This window comes from Chelonoidis abingdonii, chromosome 8 (genome assembly GCF_003597395.2).
Source record: "Chelonoidis abingdonii isolate Lonesome George chromosome 8, CheloAbing_2.0, whole genome shotgun sequence".
Classification (NCBI taxonomy): domain Eukaryota; kingdom Metazoa; phylum Chordata; order Testudines; family Testudinidae; genus Chelonoidis; species Chelonoidis abingdonii.
The window spans coordinates 104,262,215-104,281,804 of NC_133776.1; the positions used below are offsets into that span (position 1 = coordinate 104,262,215).

At 38.7% G+C, this 19,590-nt stretch overlaps 1 protein-coding gene across 3 annotated transcripts in view; it reads left to right on the top strand.

The window, feature by feature from the left end:
- The window catches only part of LRCH2 (leucine rich repeats and calponin homology domain containing 2), a 98,256-nt gene that overhangs the window by 43,889 nt on the left and 34,777 nt on the right, over positions 1-19,590 (top strand). For 2 of the 3 annotated variants that reach the window (XM_032776458.2, XM_075068913.1), the window contains exons 8-15: positions 734-845; positions 1,166-1,263; positions 1,351-1,418; positions 1,642-1,746; positions 4,246-4,323; positions 7,785-7,853; positions 14,192-14,240; positions 15,539-15,655. In XM_032776458.2, coding sequence (XP_032632349.1) covers positions 734-845; positions 1,166-1,263; positions 1,351-1,418; positions 1,642-1,746; positions 4,246-4,323; positions 7,785-7,853; positions 14,192-14,240; positions 15,539-15,655 — 696 coding nt within the window. The remainder of the gene's footprint in view (positions 1-733; positions 846-1,165; positions 1,264-1,350; positions 1,419-1,641; positions 1,747-4,245; positions 4,324-7,784; positions 7,854-14,191; positions 14,241-15,538; positions 15,656-19,590) is intronic. The other variant, XM_075068914.1, reaches the window with a different exon arrangement.

The following is a 19,590-nucleotide window of genomic DNA, read 5'->3' on the forward strand; positions in this document are numbered from 1 at the left end:
TTCTGTTTTAATTAATATAAGTTGAGGTATAATGTATTTTTCTTTGCATTGGCTGTTTATTAATGGGGACTATTGATTGACAGACATATTATCAGCAACATTTAAAAGCTATAAGGGAATTGGGGTTTTTATCCTATTTTTCCTTGCTTATGTAACTGTATGGATCTTTGTGTAATCAACTACAGTTTGATAACAGCAGTACTAAAACTGAATATGGTAAATCTTCCCTTAGTCCCAGTTTTATAATTTTAAGTCTAGGCTAAAAACTGTACTTGCAAATTCATCTGAAGCATAATTAGATTGTTCTCAGGAAGTCGTAAAGTGGAGGAGTATTCCAGGATTATGTCAAGACGGTCAAACTGATTTAGAAGTAAAGTGGCCACCCAAATTTAATGGACAGAATCCCAGCTCCTTTAATTAAGTGTGGTGGTACTTGGTAACTGGGTAGAGAAATATCTGTGTGCTTCAGAAACTGTTGATTTTGTAGGTGGCGCACTTTGCTCAGCTAAGAGACCAGTGGCCCCAGAATTATGCTGCAGGGCTCTGTAAATAAAAAGTACTGTCTTTCAGATGAAACAAAACATGTTTTGACCACAGTTTGCATTCATATAAGTGTTTCATCTAAATCTCCCCTCGTAGTAGGCACTCAGATTCTATGTTGTAATTTGTGACTTATCAATAAACTGAGTAATTAATATGCCGGTCATGTTTTAATTCTGATTATTCTTTGCAGCCGTCTGATGATGACACAATTAGCCTTCACTCTCAGGTATCAGAATCGACGAGGGAACAGACATTAAGGAATGACAATCATTTAATAGGAAGTAAATTTGACTCACATAAAGGTAATGTCTAATCTTTTTAGTACACAAACACTGTTTCAGGTGCAGATAATTTCCATTAAGCACTGCACAAGGTTATATGATGGTGTATTATATCTGTGCATTTACACTCAAACAACATTGTAATAAATTTCTAAATACAAGATCAACAAACATACAACAAAGAAAAAGCCATCTCTTGCAAAACTTGTCTAGATGTAGCAAGAGCTCACTATATTAGTTATATTTGACTTTGTCACAAGTACCTCTTAAGAATAACGTTAGGTTCAGAGAACTGTTTAACATTTTTTTTTTTTTTTTCAAACTTGATCAATCATCCCTAGACCAGGAGGTGTATGATTACATTGACCCTAACACAGAAGATGCAGCTATTCCTGAGCAAGGAGATGTACAAATGGGACCAGTTGTCTCTTATGTTAAGGTAAGGTAACCTAATAAGTGGAAAAAATTAGGTGACACATCTTGGTCATTAATGTCTAAACTCTTAATTTTTTTCCTTCTGTATAAGGAACAAGGAAAACACCCTGAGAAATTGCAGAAAATAGAAGGGAATGATGAGTGGGAAGATGAAAAAAGGTATGCCTTATAAACATCTCTTCAGAAGTCAATATTTCCAAAGCATAGTTCTGCGATAGTGAGTACAAGCGCTTGTGGTTGGGCAGAAGATCAACTTTTAGGAAGGGTTTTTTCAATTGCTGTGAAGTAACACTATCATTTGCTTAAAAAACAAGTCCCCAAACATACATGCCTTTCCATAACCTACTGAAAACAAAATGTTTAAGCTAAATTAATCTTTCAGGCTTCAGAAAGAGCAGCTATTGGCAGAGGAATATGATGAATTGAAAGAAGTGACTGACTTGAGAAAAATAGCAGCTCAGCTACTGCAACAAGAGCAGAAAAACAGGTAATACAAAATCCAAATACAGTAAATATGGCCCACAACTCGTCTAACCTATTAATTTGTTTTTCCATTTAAGTTGTCTGGTTAAAACTTTGTGTGTGTGTGTTTTATAGCTTTGAGGATAGACTTGTGCAACTAAAGACATTAAACAGTCAAACAAATTCATACAGAATGTTTAGGTGTGTGTCTCACATGTCTGTTTTCATAAAATGGTTAGACAGAGAAGCCACAGTGTCCAGATGTAACCTGTATATTGTGATAGCAATTAATGATGAATTTTTTCATTGCTCATCTAGTGGAAACGAGAACAGGAAATCCATTTGACGTGAACATTTTATGTTTCATAAAGTTAAACTAGTCATTGATTATCTGATCAGGTGTTTAACACTGGCACTTTTCAAAGTGAGACACTCCTATGTAAAAACGATAGAAATTAGTAATGGCAAATTCTTGGCATTATTGCTGATATGCTAAAATGCTCTAAGCGTAGATTATAAATGACTATTTAGCACCATGTACTGCTTCTGTGTGGTTGGTTGTTTTTACAGAATATGAAGTTTTCGGTGGATGCAGGATACCAGATTTTAGAGGGTAATTCCTCCATTCAGACTACCAAGATATAACATTTTGCTAAAGGATGAGGAGAGAGGACCCTTGTTTGTGAGTTTTATCATTTGAAAGACACATATTTGAACAAGTTGAATATCAGTAGTCCATCTAGCTAGCTGGCAGTTTCCAATGGACATTGCAGAGGAAGGGGCTCTTGAGGAGGGATTTGGACTGGGACAGGAGAGTGGCTTTATGGACTGGTTTGGGCGTGGTATTCTACATATAGATGTAACAAGGAAGAAAATAAAAAGGTGCTCGTGGAGGTGGAAAAACAGGTGATGGAGGCTGGCTGCCGTGGAGTGAGAAGGGGAAAGAAGGCAATGTGAAAAGATACAAGAGCGGATAAGTAGGGAAGGGCTAAGTTGTTCAGGACCGGAAGCTTGTATTTGATGTTGGGGAGAATGGAATAGAATCGGTGCAATCTTGAATGGAAGGGCTCTGAAAGGATTACTTGGGAGAACCAATGGCATATTGGCAGATGGATTTCTGGATGTGGCATTCAGTGATGGTGAAGAAGTGGTTTTCTATAAGGAACATGGCAGAACTAAGAGGGGTTAAGGAGTATTTCTAGTAGGGGAGTCTGCATGGTCATAGGGTTTCCCACAAATGTGCTCAGCTGTGGAGGAGCAAGACTGAAGGAAGCAGAGAGAGTATGGCAGCAATCTGGCAAGGTAACACATTCCATGATCAGATGAATATAGTTTTCATTAGTGTCTTAAATTTCAGCATAGCAATGAGATGATGGGGATGCTACGCATCAGTTTGTCTTAAAACATTGTGAAAGATATTAAACCCTAAAATATCCTGATACTGCAGCTGCATATTGTCAAGCTTTAGAATTTGGACAGAGTTTATCCCCATCGAGTACTTCTTAAATCACAATTAATGAATTGGTGTTAGCTGAGTTTAATATTAACTGTGTGAAAAGATAATATGAACGTTTCTATAGCTTTAATTACTTGTAATTCTGTTTAAAGTATTTAGGAATGTGGATGTGTCCATAGGGAAGGGAAATACAATTAAGAAAGAGATAAGTAGGAAACAGTAATGTTTAGTCCTGGTTAGGTGGCAACTGGCAAAAAAGAATTAGAAAATATTTTGAATTCTTCCTGTCCTATAAAATAATTATAAACGATATTTAAAAATTATAGTAAACATTGTTTCAAAAGTCATGTTAGTTTTTTTAAATGCTGATAATTATATTGGAAAAACATGTTGTAAATCTCCTTATGTCATCATTTGTTACACCAGACGTTTCCTCTGTGACCAGACTTCTAACCTAGTGCTACTTTAAATTACTTTTGTTAAGCATAGCCGTTACTGTGCTGTATTTAGTAATGGAGTTCAGAACTCTAAATTCTGCTTTGGTTGACATTGCAATGGTTATACTTGCATGAACCTATTGATTTGCTAAGCTTTACTGCTATATCCATAGCACTTGTATTTAATATTTGTGTACATTTTTTAAAATGTGGAGACAAACTCAGCACTGATTTAAACTATATGCAATCAGCAAAATATAACAAGATATGTCAGCCCTGATTTTGGCTCATAAGTTTTTGTGAATGTATAATTCCTTGTAGTGACAGCAATAAGAATTGGAATTAGAGATTAACATTTGAAATATTTCTGGTTTTGAATCTACAACTTTGTAAATATGTAGATTGTGCAATTTTGACCTGATCACATGGACTCCTCTAAAATTTGTGCAATCTAATAATTTCTTATTAACTTTAATTCTGATCACTTAGCATGTTTTCTTTTAATCCTGTGAAATCTATCCTCTTTTTCTTTACTGCTTGCTATACTAATGACTTCCCTGTCCTCTCCCATCAACTTCTCCTGCTTCCTTCTTCAATCTCTGGGTTTGGTGTACATGAAATGTGAATACAGACGGAGACCATTAACCTATAGAACTTCATTCAGTGAAAAACTCTTCCAGAGGACGAGGGCTGCAGGACGTGCATCCAGGTATCTAGTGTTTGTGGAGCTTAAAACTCTGAAGATAGCATGTTAGACAAAAGCAATATTGTCAGGACTTGGCTTATGCAAAGTAGAACAAAGTAACTGAGTGAATTAGTATAGGATATTAAATGGCCAAAAAACTGATCACAAACTAAATTGTTATGAACACATTCAATATTGTCCAAGAGGAAGTGTATTCATATTTCAGAATGTTAAGTACTTTAACATTAGCTATTCAGAGGTAACTTCCAATTGTAGGCTTGACTTTTTTTTTTCCAGTCCCAACCACTGACTTCACCAGACCTAAGCAACCAGCCTGACATTTCAAATATTATATCTTGCCCTAGATAACAATTTTCTGCAAAGTTCAAGATGGAGGGAGTTGGCAACCAGTAAAAGCCACATAGGGTACAAGAAGTTCAGTGTTGGGATATGGAAGGAAGAGCCATATGTAAAGATGGGATATGCCTTGAAAGGAATGGGGTCCTTCTCACTATTGATTTTACAATCCATCTGAATTCCTTCCCCACTTGCAAGACTCACTAAGGTCCTGTTCACCTGGCATATTCTGCAGGGACTCCTGTCACTGCGCAATTCTTGAGTATTTTAATCTAAGGGGACTTCCAGGCAAAAATCTTTTAATGTCCAGTTAATGTGTCATGACACAATTTTTCACTTGACTTGGAAAATTCTTGAGAACAATGTAGTGTACTCAGGAATCACAAACATTAGAGAGCCTACTAATGCCAAGTGAAGATTCCACATTATTTAAAAACGAAACAACCTATTAAACTTTGGAAAGTAAGCATAGGTAAGGTCAGCCCCCCATCATCCCTTCTAATCTGAAGTTTGGAGAAGATCCTGTACTTGTAATGTATGTCAATGGAACACTGAAAATCAGAGTGGAGATTGTATACGCTAGTTCGGTGTACAGCAAAATTTGTATAATTGTCAGGACATGGGATTTTTTTAAAGAGGAGAAAATGATGGAACTCATGCTATATGTCTTGCAAAGAAATACTGAAGTACTCTTCTAGTGATAAATAAGGCCAGACTCCCTTCAACTACTGATTATAGTACATGACAAAGAGTGAGGGTTGAGTGTGAAGATATGTGATGTGGATGGAAATGGTGGAATCTGTCCTGGTAGCATCACTCTGAGAATAACTGGAGTTAAGCATTTGTGAGTGACTTGACACATTCATTTTGCATGGACCCTGCGGTTTGTTGGCCTTTTTTTTTTTTTTTTTTTTTTTTATAAACTGGAATCTTAGTTTTGAGTTACAAAGCTTACTGATGTCTGGTGGTTGGTTTTTGTTTTTTGAGAAAAGTATAATGTTCTCAGGGGATGGGGCAATGTTTGGAATGAACAAATGACTGACTCTTTTTCCAGTTCAGAGAATTTTACCTTGAACTGTTGGGCTTGGAAACTTTAGTAAATACAGATTAACTAACTTCCATGCAGTTTTATAAACAGGTTGTAGAGAACATTTTCCCAACGAACCTGCAAAAATCCATTTAGCTCTGTCATTCCATCTCACAGGAAATTCAGAAAGCCCTGACTAGTCAAACATCCAACCAATAACCTGACAGATACTGAACTTGCTGTTACTTACTAATACGTTTACTTTGAGTTCACTTTTGATTATACCATTCCAGAGTATTTTCAGTACTGGAAAAAAGGGATGTGAATTTATTTTTTCCTAAGTTCAGTATTTAAAATATATTTGAACACCCATATAAATGTCCTGGTTTTTAATGATTGGAAGCATCAATGACTTGTGTCATTAATGGAAATAGTTTCAACCAGCAAAAATGCACACATCGTTAGTATTTCATGTGTCAAATGGCTTATTTCTAAAACTGCATATCTGTCTTACGTGAAATCATTTTATCTATACTGACAGTTTCAGTTGTGGCATCAAAGTTATTAAGTGATTCAAATTATTCCATTTTTTTAATCTTTAATTTTATTCTAAGGGTCTTATTTAGAGGATACTGATGGCAAAATTGTCCACTGACTTCAGTGGGAATATGTCCTGAAAACTAATGATCATAAAATGGTTGCATTATTTTACAGTATTTGCTATATCACATAGTACAAACATTGTAGTCTTATGTAAGTATTTGTTCTGGAGAATTAGAATTTTTTTCCTACCTCAAAACACTCCGAAATATTCAGTCCTTAAAGACTGAATATAGGGAATATGGACTGGAGGGAGTATATTTTCCAGTTTCAGAGTTCAGTCTGCATGATTTTATTACGTTAAATGAGATTTGTACAGTCGCAACACTTACCCTGTCATTGAAAAGTGTTTATAGTACCATTTAAGCTGAGCCACCGATGAGGTTGAATGAAAGCCTGTGATACAAGTCAGCAGTTAAAGACAGTTATAAGAGAGTGGTTAATCTGTGACTTAAAATGTAGGGGTCTATTTCACTTTTCATCCTTCTAGTACACATTTGTTTTTATTATCATTATTATTATTGAATTCTAGGTTTTTGTGTAATTTAAGGGTACACTTTGATTTCACGGTGAGCAGGACTGAGAACAATGGAGTATTACAGTGCAATATTTTCTGTTCTAAGAATTCAGAAATCCTGAGTCCAACCCCAAAATAGCATGAGGCTTGCTTGAAAATCATTCAGTTAAAAAAAATTGCTCTGTTTATTGATTTACTGTCTGTCTTTTTAATCCTTTCAGGAGGGCAGCCCCATCTCTTTCTACACTGTGTATGATTGTTTCAGGGTAATAATCCACCCCTAAATGTGCACACAAGCATAGGCCACCAGCAGTTTGGAGGGTGACTTGAGTTGCCCATTCAAGGGTTCAGGAGGGTAATTGCCATTTTATTCAACACCATTCTCCCCATCATTGTTCTGACTCCTTCCCAATTCTCTCAGCCTTTATTGCGGTCTCCTGCTCAAAACCCCACTGCCAGTCTCCTGTTTATTTTACTTTTCACCTGCTCCCCATGGTGTGCCTCACTAACCACCTGTATGTTCTTCCTGACTGTTCCCACTCTGCATTCCCTTGTCCCTGTGTTTCCTGTCTTTGCATGAATACTGGCTGGGCTTCTAAGCTGAAGGCTGGCTGGCTTTAAACCCAATGAGAGCAGCTTATGTGGCCTCTTGTGTGAAAAAATGAGGAAGGAGAGCTAGCTTTTTCTGAGATTGTAAAGAGTTGTTTTTTGGTTTTGTTTTGTTTTCTTTTAAAGAAATACCTACTATTGGAAGACTTGAGAGAGCATAAAAGTTGGAAACTCTGCTATTGACTTCAGTGGAAGCAGGACTGGGCTCTGTTGGGTTTTCTTTATATAAGCACATTCAGATTCTATGTAAAATATTCCACAAATATTCAGTGTGTTTGTTTATTTTGTAGGAAGCATTTAATGGAGAAGGTGCTGTATACTTTACAGAGGTTGCTAACTAGAGAGCTGCCAGATAAATGTGTTTTCTCTTTGTAGGCTTCTTAATCATTCAACCTCAGTAAGCACAAGAAACAGGCCAAAGCAGACCGTGGAATCTGAAAAAAGGTATTAAGAAATTTTTAGCGCTTTCTTTCATAGTACTGAAATAAGATTTTATTTTTTTTGTGGTGAACATTTCATACAGGGTAGGGATGAAGGAACACTGAACAATGAGGACTGAATTCTGCCCTTGAATGTTCGTGAATAACTTATTGACTTTTGTGGGAGCCCCACACTCCTTCCAGTGACAAAATTTGGATATGAAATACAGCTGTTGGAATAATAATACCAGAGCACTTTTTAGCTGTTCTGGGGTTGTGGTGGTGAACTTCTTCAAGAATTTATTTTTTGTTTAATTCTGGTATAACATGATCATTAAGACATTTTACAGCAATGTATATTTCTGTAGATCAGTATTTTTTCACACTGTGAAATGTGATAACAGAAAGTTCTTATTCTTTCAGCCATGAGTTCATAAAATGATTAGTATTCCTGACTGTTATGTGCCCTTTGCTGTATCACTACTCTGCTGGGTGTCCTTATCTGCCTTTTGTGATGAAAGACCTAACTTGGCTTATACCAGTGTTGATAAAGGGGTATATTTTTTTAGAAACAAAGGCCAGAGTTGCTTGGTGTTTGCTAACACCACCCTCTGACTCATGGTCCCCAGCAGCAGAAAACCAATCTGAGAGGGGTGAGGGATTGAGCAGAGAGAGGTTCTCACTGCTGTGAGTCTGGTTGAGGAGCTGATGCAATGGAGAACTTGGGGGTTCAGCAGCTAGCGGAGAGGCCTGTTCTTCCCAGGCTTGATTTTTCTCTCCCCTTGGTCTCTAGTGGGCACAGCGAGGTGCAGTTTGCACTTCCCTGCACCACTGGGGCTGAACTGAATTCTAGTATCTTACAACATTCGTATGGTTTGGGTTGCTCAGATTCCATGGCTGAAGTTCAGTTATAAATTGAAGAATTTTGTTCTATATCACTAAAAGCTTACACCAGTTCCTCTGATAATGCATGTTTGAAATACTCGGGAATGAATTGCATAGTTAACTTTCACTTATTTCTTTCTGTGAATGATATGTGCCTACTATATGATATAGTAACATCCAAGATTATGCTGACAGAAGTCAGTGAAAATATCTTTATTTTATTATTTATTTCATTTTGTTTACTTGGCGCATTTGGCAGATTGTGTGTAGAATCAGTTTAACTGTTTGCCCTCTTTAGTCAGCTTGTCAGTTTCTTTCTGGTTGAAAAGAACAGATAAAAGGTAAAAATTGTATAAGACATTTTAAAGAAAAAACTCAGAACGCTCTCTTTGAAAGAGTGCCCTGTCAAAAGAATTAGTTTTAGTTTGCCAATTTTAAAAGAAATGCAAGTTGACCGTGTCCCTGAGATGTCAGTTTTGTTTAATTTTGGCATGTCCCTAATGAAAAGCTCTCTCAGCCATTGAGTTTAATTTACCAGTTTTATTCTCTGAAATATAGTCAGGTTAGTTTCATATCTATATTAGGAATAACTTGGAGGTAAGTGTGGAATTTCTCACTTCGAACATTTAAGTAGAACTTGAGAAAATTAGTTTTGGTGTTTAACTTAAACTGTTAGTAATTTGAAAAACACTTCTGTATGGTGTAAACAGTGCATTTTCAAGTTATTTAGGCATTAAAATTGAGCAGTAAACTGAAAGCAAACTTTTTTTAATCTTAAATTTTTTGTTTTTTTTTCCTAGAGATACTATTGCTTTGCTAGAGTTCTTTAATGACGGTTTTTGCTGTTTGCAGCTGCTAATAAACATTTCCCAGCTGTAAATAGTCAGAAGCATCAGGAGTGGAAAAGCTACTCTGCAAATCATATAAGTGAATAATGCCAAATCCTAAACCCAGCTACTGGGCAGGGGAGAGCACAATTACAATTACTTGGTATATTCAGGAGCAATCATGGGGGGAAGGCCCTCTTCATAAGGTAGATTTTAACTAGCATCTTTTTGTCTGTGTTTGAACCAGTCCTTGGTAGAGGACCAATAGATATAGCTATTCTATTTCTAAGAGACAAATTTGGCGAATACAAACTTCCCTTTTAATGTCAGAAGAAACTGTTTTTGAACTGTAAAATTAGAGCCCCAGAGTCGTAATCCTTAAGATCTGTGACAACATAATCCTCTCCTCAGCAGCCTAGTCTGTAACTGACAGGATTTACTTCAAGTAAGGAATAATCAACGTGAATAGATGGAACTTAAAAACAAGATTTTTGTTTCCTATTAAATACTTGCAGTAATAAATGGAAAGGCAGAAAGGAAATAGAAATACAAGTAAAATTTTCTCTAAATACAATTGTTTTTCAATGCTTTTTATTCAGATTGGATTTATTTGATGAATAGGTTTATAAATGATACACAATTTTTAAAACACTTAAATATGTATTTATGATGTATCTCACACAGGACTGGTTCCAAGTATCTTAACATATATTGTACCTTTTGAAAAAGGTACATTATCCATGTATAAACCAAAAATGAGTTCTTACAGGGTTCACTCACTGTTGGCAGCGCCAACTGCTTGCCATCCTGGAGATTAGGTCCGGCCAGGCCTTGTGCCCTCCCCTGGTGGTGTCTCTTCCTTTGTCCTCTTGCCCTGCAGACCCCTCTCACTCCAGGAACCCCAGCTTCCTCTTCATGACTTGGCCCCTCTGGCCAGGTCACCATACTTATTTCCCGCCCCCCTTTATTTCCCGGCCCCGCCTTTCCCTTCCCCCGCCCCCCCCCCGGCACCGGCCCCCCCCGGCCCGGTTATCAAAGCCCCTCTTGAAAAATGGGTTCAGGCAGTTTTCTTACTTACTGCCCCACTGGTGCCATTTCATCAGTGGCTGGTAGGGGGACCTGGATATGCCCTCTACTCTGGGTCCTGGCTCAGGAGCCCTGTCATTGGCAGCCAAGGTTTGACCTCTCCCATACTTCGCTGCTTTCCCCCTGAGCCTTGTCCTACTTTCCTAGCTTCCGCCCCTCTCAGGTTTGCCAGCCTCCCAATTCCCTCTTCCCAAGGAGTGACTTTGGACTATCCTTTATAGCAGTGGTTCTCAAACTAGAGCTGCCGCTTGTTCAGGGAAAGCCCCTGGCGGGCCGGGCCAGTGTGTTTACCTGCCGTGTCTGCAGGTTCAGCCGATCGCCGCTCCAGGCCAATGGGGGCTGCAGAAAGCAGCGTGGGCCGAGGGACATGCTGACCACCCTTCCTGCAGCCCCCATTGGCCTGGAGTGGTGAACCGCGGCCAGTGGGAGCCATGATCGGCCGAACTTGCAGACGCGGCAGGTAAACAACCTGGTCCGGCCCGCCCGGGGCTTTCCCTGAACAAGCGACGGCCCTGCTTTGAGAACCATTGTTCTATAGTCCGAACAATATCTCCCTTCACCCAGGGAGTGACTACAGACTACTTCCATGCAATCCCCTCTGTTGCCAGCTTCCTGGATTATATAGGCCCCACCTGTTCCTGCCCATCTGAGCTCTCTGTCTCCTGCAGGTGCAGCCTGGGCAGTTAATTGGCTCACTTAGCCATTTTAACCCTTCCAGGTCTTTCACTGGATGAACGCTCCATCACAGGATTGTTTCTGGTTCGTTATTTATGTGCATTGCTGTTTTTCCTCCTTAGATTTTCTAACGCAATTAAAACTAGGATTTTAACAAAACCTATAATGGCCCTCAGTAGAAATTTTGCAGCCTGTTTCCCAAATTGCAGCTTGTGACATTTATAGTTCTACAGAACAGTATTGTAGAAGGATCATATATCTCATGCCTATTTTTAAATCTACCTGCTAAAAGTCTTGGAATAGTAGTAAGCGACTTTGTAGCTACTGCAGTTACCTTCGAAATAGCACCTTGTCATCAGAAATGAGTTACTGCTTTTTTATCCCTCACTTTCTGTTATGTTGTATTCAGTGATGTCATATTGTATGATGCAACATCATAATCCAGTTGCCCACTTCTGAGCCACATCACGGCCCCTGAGAATTTACGTACCAGCCTGTTTCAGGCCTAAGGCCTTGTGTGCCTGTGCTGAACATCTTACGTAAATTAATACTTAATACTACATAAATTAATACTTATATTTAGGATATAGAGGGGAAAGATACTTGATATCTTTTATTCTTGGTTACATCTGTAAGACAACAACTTTGAGTAATCTACTGACCTTTGTCAAACATTACGTCTTGTGTAAGATGCCAGGTTCAGGAGGGCAGTACTAAAATAGCTGTTTAACGTGTGCAGCTGAAATCCTTCTTCCCACAATCCTGAGGGAGTGCTGCTTGCCAGTCACCACAGAGGAATCCGCATACTCAGGGAACAGTTACATACTCTACAGCAACTGGTTCTTATCAATGTGTATCCCACAGCCCATCCTCTGGTCCCATTTTCCAGAGTCCCCAGTTTCCACAGGCTTTGAATTGCAAGGGAAACGAGAAAAGGCTGCAGCCGCTCTGCCCTTTATGTCACTGCTCAAGAGCCCAAGGTGGCAAAGAGTGCATGCGTCGCCCCAACAGATGTTGCTATTTTAAAAAAAAAAATCCAATCTTGTGTTCATGAGGCACATGCACATCTGCTATGGGATCCACACTGACTGCTACTCCTTGAAGAACCTTTTAACATAGGGCAGGTAACAGATTATTGTTGTTTATTTGTATTGCAGTAGCATCTAGGAGCCCCAGCCATAAACCAGGAACCTATTGTGCTAGGCATGGTAAAAACACAGCACAAAAAGACTGTCCCTGCCCTGAAGACTTTACAGTGCTGTAGCCCTGTGGGTTCCAGGATACTAGCGAGACAAGGTGGGTGAGGTGATATCTCTTCTTGGACAAGCTTCTGTTGGTGAAAACGAGAGGCTTTCAAGTTTACCAGGTCTCTTTCTGGTCTGTGTAAGCTCAAAAGCTTCTCTCTTTCACAAACAGAAGTTGGTCCAATAAAAGGTATCACCTCACCTGCCTTGTGTTTCTGAAGAACTTAAACAGGCAAAAACCTTCATTGTGGTCAGATCTCACTATGTGAGAGCTGCAGGATTGATTACTTACATTGTAGTAGCATCTAGAGGCCTTGGCCAGATTGGTCCCCAATGTAACATGTTCCATTCAAACATACAGAAAATAGTCCCTAACCCCTCAAATGCTTACAGTCTGAAAAATAAGGTCTGTCAGGCAAATGAGAGAAATAAGAAGAGTGAACTTGAGGAAGACAAACAAAATAGCAGGATATGCACAGTTCTTACGCAGTAGGAGCAGAAATCACAAGTTGCTACTCATCTAACTGTTACCAGGTTGTGGATGACTCTACGTGTAACCCACTGTTTGGTGAGTGCTATGTATCCCTCCCTGTGCAAAGTCTTCAGAAGGGAGGATCTCTGGCAGCCCACAGCTATCGTGTCTGGCTCTTCAGCTCATGATGGAACTCATGCTTTCAGCTCTGGAGGTTCCCTGGTTCGGTCCCCAGTGTCAGCCAAGATGGTTGTTGGTAACCATTACTGAAGCAATGAGTTTTAAGTAGGAACTTTGAAGAAGGATTTTGTTCAAAGAACTTAAATTTTTTTAAGCTCATTTTTTGAATTGAATAATACAAGTAGTTTCAAGTACTATATCTACCTGTTAGTCCCCATGTGAACTTTTGAGGTTCTACAATTTAATTTTCCTCTTCTAAAATGTTTCTCTGCCTACTGCTATGTGAAGGACCACCCCCACCCCCACAAAAACTGACCGTACAGGGCAAACAGTGAAACTGACTATATACAGGGCTGTTGCAGTCACAAAATAAAAACTCTGGAAACGATAGAGAAATTTTTACTCTGAACTTTCAGTTGTTGTAATCTTAGATGTTCTTAATATTCACGGGGGGGTGGGGGAGAGTGTGTGCCCCTAAACTGCAAGTGCCCTTTTTAAAATGGCATTAGAACAGACTTCAATTTTACTGGTAATTTTGAATAAAGTGTGTATCTGGTTCTTGAAGAAAGGAAGAGACTGAATTCCACAAGTAATATTTTAAAGATTTTTGTCATCCAGTTGTAGTATGTATTGGAAATAAACTTGGAAAATAGTAAGCATAGTATGCTAAAACTATAAAGGACCTTGTAATGGATCTGGATGCAAAAATCTCAAATTTCATTACATTTTAATCAATCCTCATAAAATTAGCTTTGACAGTATTGGTTATAAAGTTGTTGGGCAACAGACAAGACATCAAAACAGTGTTGATAACAATATGCATTTTTAAGACTACATTCAGACCTCAAAAAAATCTGCTTAAAATATCAAATTTCTATATTCTTATAAAATATTTTGGAAGTCTTGCTATTAGTGTGTAAAAAGTAATATTTAATAAAACCAAGAAAATACATATTCAAATAGGGTTTGTTTGTTTTGTTTTTGTTTTTTACAGTGTCTCAACAGATGAAACAAATTCTCCAGTGTCTCCTTACAGATGGCAGGTAAATATGTGCATGTAAAACTGTATAACCTTTATTAGCCCTTGATAATCATTTCATCCATGGATGTACTACTGGTGTAGCATAACTTGCATAGTGTTTGTGTTCACAGACGTATTTGTTTGCAGTTACCAATAAATTTATGTACATAATTGTGGTTGCAAAGGTAAAGTTAATCTAAAAATGTCCCTCTTCATGTAAACTTCATTTTGTATTGCATCTTTAATACAGGCTTCATTTTTTTTTCTTTCAAATAATGCTTATATGAATTTAAGATCTTTGTACTGCTTCTAAGGCATTATGGGTCTTAATTTCGCCCTGCTTTATTCTTGTATCATTTCTTTGCCTTATGCGTAACAGATTTTTCTATTTCCTCAGTTTTTTAAATAGTCCTTATATTGTAGATCTCTTGTTTTGCTTTTTATACCTAGGTAGGAAACACGTCAAAGTGCTGTGAAATGTTTGTGATCAAACTCAAAATGTTTGGTTGTAGATTTCAATTCAGTGTTTGTTTTATGTTCATTTTATGGTGCCCTTAGGTGGTAATACAAAGAGAGCTTTAGAAATGTAGATTGATTTATATGCATTGTCCTTGTAAGCAAATATTTCCTTTTGAATCATCTTCCTTTATATTTAGTGGATATGAGAACATTTAATTATTTAAATTAACTGATCTTTTATGAATAAGCCTTTTATTGTTTCCTTCAAATTATTAATTTACATGTTGTAAAGATGAATATTTAGATAGTGCCATCTATTGCATACATTTGATTGTAGGTGGGCGTCACAAAAAATGCTTTATTAAAAAAAATCAGTGGATAACTGACCTGATGTGTAAAATTATGCACAGCTCAATTTGCATGCACAATGTCTTGCTGTGTGCTCAAATAAGGTAATCGCTCATGAATAGCTCATCACAAATCTACCTTCCCATTTGCATGCCTATTAGTGTGTACAATTTCAGTACATGCCTAATTTGTGAAAATCAGGCCCAGCAGGGTTAATGAAGAAAGCTGTGGTTTTAAAAAAAAATTAAGTAATTTAAGGCTATCATTAAACTTACACTCCCCACCATATATAACTTATTTTAGAGTCTTGAAATGTAAGAAGTGCTGTCTGTAGAAGTGACCTGTATCAGAGATTGGTGAAATTACAATGCTGCAAAACTGAAGTGTAACAGAGGCAAATAAGGCCCAAGATAAATAGTATTTCTAGTTAAACCAACTTTTCTGTTCAAATTTACCTCTTTAATATAATTTCACTGTCCTCATAATCTATGCTAATGTTTAAATACTTCGCAGCCACTAGAAAATCAAAAGGATCTGACAGATGAGCAGCACTGGCCAGAAACACAGCCTGTTATCTGGCAGAATGAAGAGAGGAGGAGGAGCAAACAAGTTAGAAAGGAATATTTCAAGGTATTGTATACTTCTTTTTTCATTTGCGGCCTCTTTTCCCTCTTTGAAGAACTAATGTTTCTAGTTACAACTTGAGCACCTTTTCTGTATCCTAAAGGAAGACAATGTATTTAAGTTTAATTATCACCAGACTAGTATGATACAAACTGATACATTTATCTTCTGGTTCACTCTCTGCTGCAATTTGTAGAAGTGTGTATATATCGTCTAATCATATTAACAAACAGTATTTTGAAATACTGTGTTTTAGGCATGAGTCATTAAAAATACTATGAGCTTTATTTCTCTTTTGTAAGATACACAGTTAGGTTTTCTTGGATAACTAAATGAAGGGTCCTGATGGGATAGCATTTTCTTCTAACTTGCACGTGAGTTATATTCTCCAGTTGGTTCGATCCTGTTAGATTAATACATATGCTTCCAGGGCAATTTGAGAGTGCAGGAAAACTGGAAAAATTTAGATGAGTGAGGAAATGCTTCTTATTCCTCTATCTTCAACAGCAAATGTAAACTTCAAACTGTGTTCTGAAGGCAGAGAATAAAACCTAACCTAGAATCCTTCCAAACATCCATCATTTCTTCTTTTCTTCACCCCACCTCAAGATTAAAACCACAAAAAATATCCAAAACTATTTTAAACAAACGTTTATGCTCAATTTGGTATTTTTGCAGTCTAAGAAAGATATATAGTATATCTTAAATCAGTTGCCGTATCCTAGTACAGTATGCTAATATCACCCTTACATGTTTGATTTAGTAACTATCTTACTGCATTAACTTGAGGGTGAGAGAGAGGAAATACTCTCAAATTTTTTCCATTTGTTTGCAATGTGTACTAATGGTCACAAGATGTCAGTGTCTGCATGATGCAAAATAGACACACGATCACCCAACTTCTGTAGATTGTGTTTTTTGTGACAAGCTTCAGATTAGCCCTTCTATCTATAAAGATATGACAGCTTTAACAGTGTTACAGAAGATCTAAATAAACTGAATCCAATCGCACATTTCTTCTTTGAGTGCAAGTGCCTCTGTATATTCAACTGAATACATATGTGCTCCATCCTCCTGAAATTGGAGAATTATTGCAAATAGTGTCCGTTAGTCCACACCAGTGTCCCTATTCTCTTCATGCTCCACACTGAGGAGATGAGGGGTGGAACTGACCGACCGCCTCTCCAGTTCTTTCTTAGCACCACATGGTCTGAGTCAGAATCCTCTAGTGTCCAGAGCTGATACTTGGTTATAACTTTTTCAATTTGTTATTTAGTAGTCACTAGTTATTGTTGGATTCCCCAATGTGAAATTCTTTCCAGTCTCCCAGCATGGGACTTAGATTATGCCTAGGATACCAGGTTTCAAAAACCACATCTTCTCCTGTCACTCCTTTTGGGCCAGTGACGATAACCATACTGCCTCGGAGAAGCTCATATCTCCATTAAATGCAGTAGCTGCTGTGCGTTTCTGCGAGAACATTGGCTTTGGAAGCACCTTATGGAGTGCAGCAAGGCCCTAGTCAGGCCCAGGCTGGGGAGACTTCCCTGCATATCATCCTGAATTGGCAAGAAGTGTGTCCCTTAGTACTATATGTGACTCTCTGGAGCAAAGGCGGGAAAGGGAAGGACTCTTTACATAGACTGGCCGGTTTGGCCGGTTTGTACATGGCAGAGGGGCACTGCTGGCACGTGATGGCATATATCACATCGGTAGATGTGCAGTTGAATGAGTCCCTGATGGTGCAGCTCATGCCCAACAAGGAAAATACCAGAACACCACTGGCCATCACATACAGCCCCAGCTAATACCTCTCCAGCACGTTGTCGACAATCTACAACCTGTCCTGGTAAATGATCCCTCTCTCACAGACCTTGGGAGGAAGGCTAGTCCTCGCTTACAGAGAGCCCCGCAACCTGAAGCAAATACTCACCAGCAACTACACACTACACCACAGAAACAGTAACCCAGAAACCAATCCCTGTAACAAACCTCATTGCCTACTCTGTCCCCATATCTACTCTAGCGACACCATCAGAGGACCCAACTACGTGAGCCACACCATTGGCCAAACCAGACAGTCTCTACGTAAAAGAATAAACGAACACAAATCGGATATCGGGAATGGTGAAATACAAAAGCCAGTAAGAGGACACTTCAATCTCCCTGGACGTTCTACTACAGATTTAAAAGTAGCTATACTTCAACAAAAAAACTTCAAAAACAAACTTCAAGGAGAAACTGCAGAACTAAAATTCATTTGTAAATTTAACACCATTAATTTGAGTTTGAATAGGGACTGGGTGTGGCTAGCTCTTTGCAAAAGCAGTTTTCCCTCTCTCGGTATTGACACCTCCTCATCAATTATTGGGAGTGGACTACATCCACCTTGATTGAATTGGCCCTGTCAACACTGGTTCTCCACTTGTAAGGAAACTCCTTTCTCTTCATGTATAATGCCTGCATCTGAAGAAGTGGGTTTTTTACCCATGAAAGTTTGTCCAAATAAATCTGTTAGTCTTTGAGGTGCCACAGGTTTCTGTTTTTGTGGATACAGATTAACACGGCCACCCTCTGATACTAAGGGCCAGTAATGACTCTGTCTTACTTAAGATTTTTTTTTTAATTATAGCTAAAATGTTTGTCATTTCAAAGAATGTTGCTTTGCCCATGTTATAAAATTTTGGTGACCCTTTCTTTAAAAATCTCTAGGGCTGCTGCTTTGGAATAAGTACTTGAATTTGACAGGATGGTGGCTTTTATGTCCAGGATGTGCCTTTTACTGTCCCCACAAAAATCTGCCAAAATTTGGCCAAATTATAAGCCTTTGAAAAATTGCAGTTCACACTTATTCAGTAGAGACATCTTCAGTTTTAGCAGCTAGAAGCTCCAAAGGTGATTTCTGCACTGAGCATGCTCCAGCCCAGGGCTGAGCTGGACTTTCCCCGTAATTGCAGTTCTGGGCTGCTGCAGACTGTGCTGGGTCTAGGTCCAAGTGCTCGAACTAAGAACAGGGATGCTGTCTTCTGTTTCCTCATAGGACCCGTTCCTCATTCAGTGCATAGGATGGACCCTGTGGGGATGAACCAGAGTTGTCTAGTAAAGGAAGTGATTGTCTGTAGGTCCCAGGCTTCATTTGTTCCAGAAGTTTAGAGGTGTGTAGTGAATGAGGCAGAAGATTGCAGAAAGAATGGTCTCATAATTAAGGCAGTTGAAATCTGCCATTAAGAATTTAATGGCTTTCGGCCTTTGACCTACAGGACGCCTTGTTTCATATAGCGATACATCCCGTATGCAGGAAATACCTGCGCTCTGGTATCATGGACCAGGATCATTTTCAATATCTAGTACTTCCCTTTGACCTCTCTTTGGCCCCAAAGGTGTTCTTAAAGCTTTTAGTGGTGTTGTCAGATGTTGGCTGCCTGTGTCTGTTCTTTCAGGGTGCTCTCCTAGCTCTGTGCAGATAGCAGACACAGAAGACCTAGATAGAACTGCCCAATAAGACCATAAGACTTGGTTTAGAAGCGAAGGCACCCGACCAGGTTTATTGCCAACGAAGCATGGTCCTAGCTCCACGGATCAATGTCTACAGTTACCCTCGCACATGTATGCCCATGACAATGGACCAGTTCAATTAGTGGTGGGACTTTCCACTGCCCCCTAAGCCAGACAAAGATACTCCCTCTAAGATCCATCCTTATACACCAGTACAAACAAGTTGCATGTTGCCCCTCAGACATAGTTAGTTACTGCTCCATGACGTGATTTGTTACCACCCATTACCTTGTATATGTTGGTTTAATCAAAACATCTCTGTCCATCACACTGTCACCCTGACCTTATCTCTAAGAGGGGGTCAATGTATCCTTGCATCATCTTCGGGGAGTGTATTCGTACTGTACTTGGTGTCGGGGTATTCTAGTACCACCCTTCTGGAATGT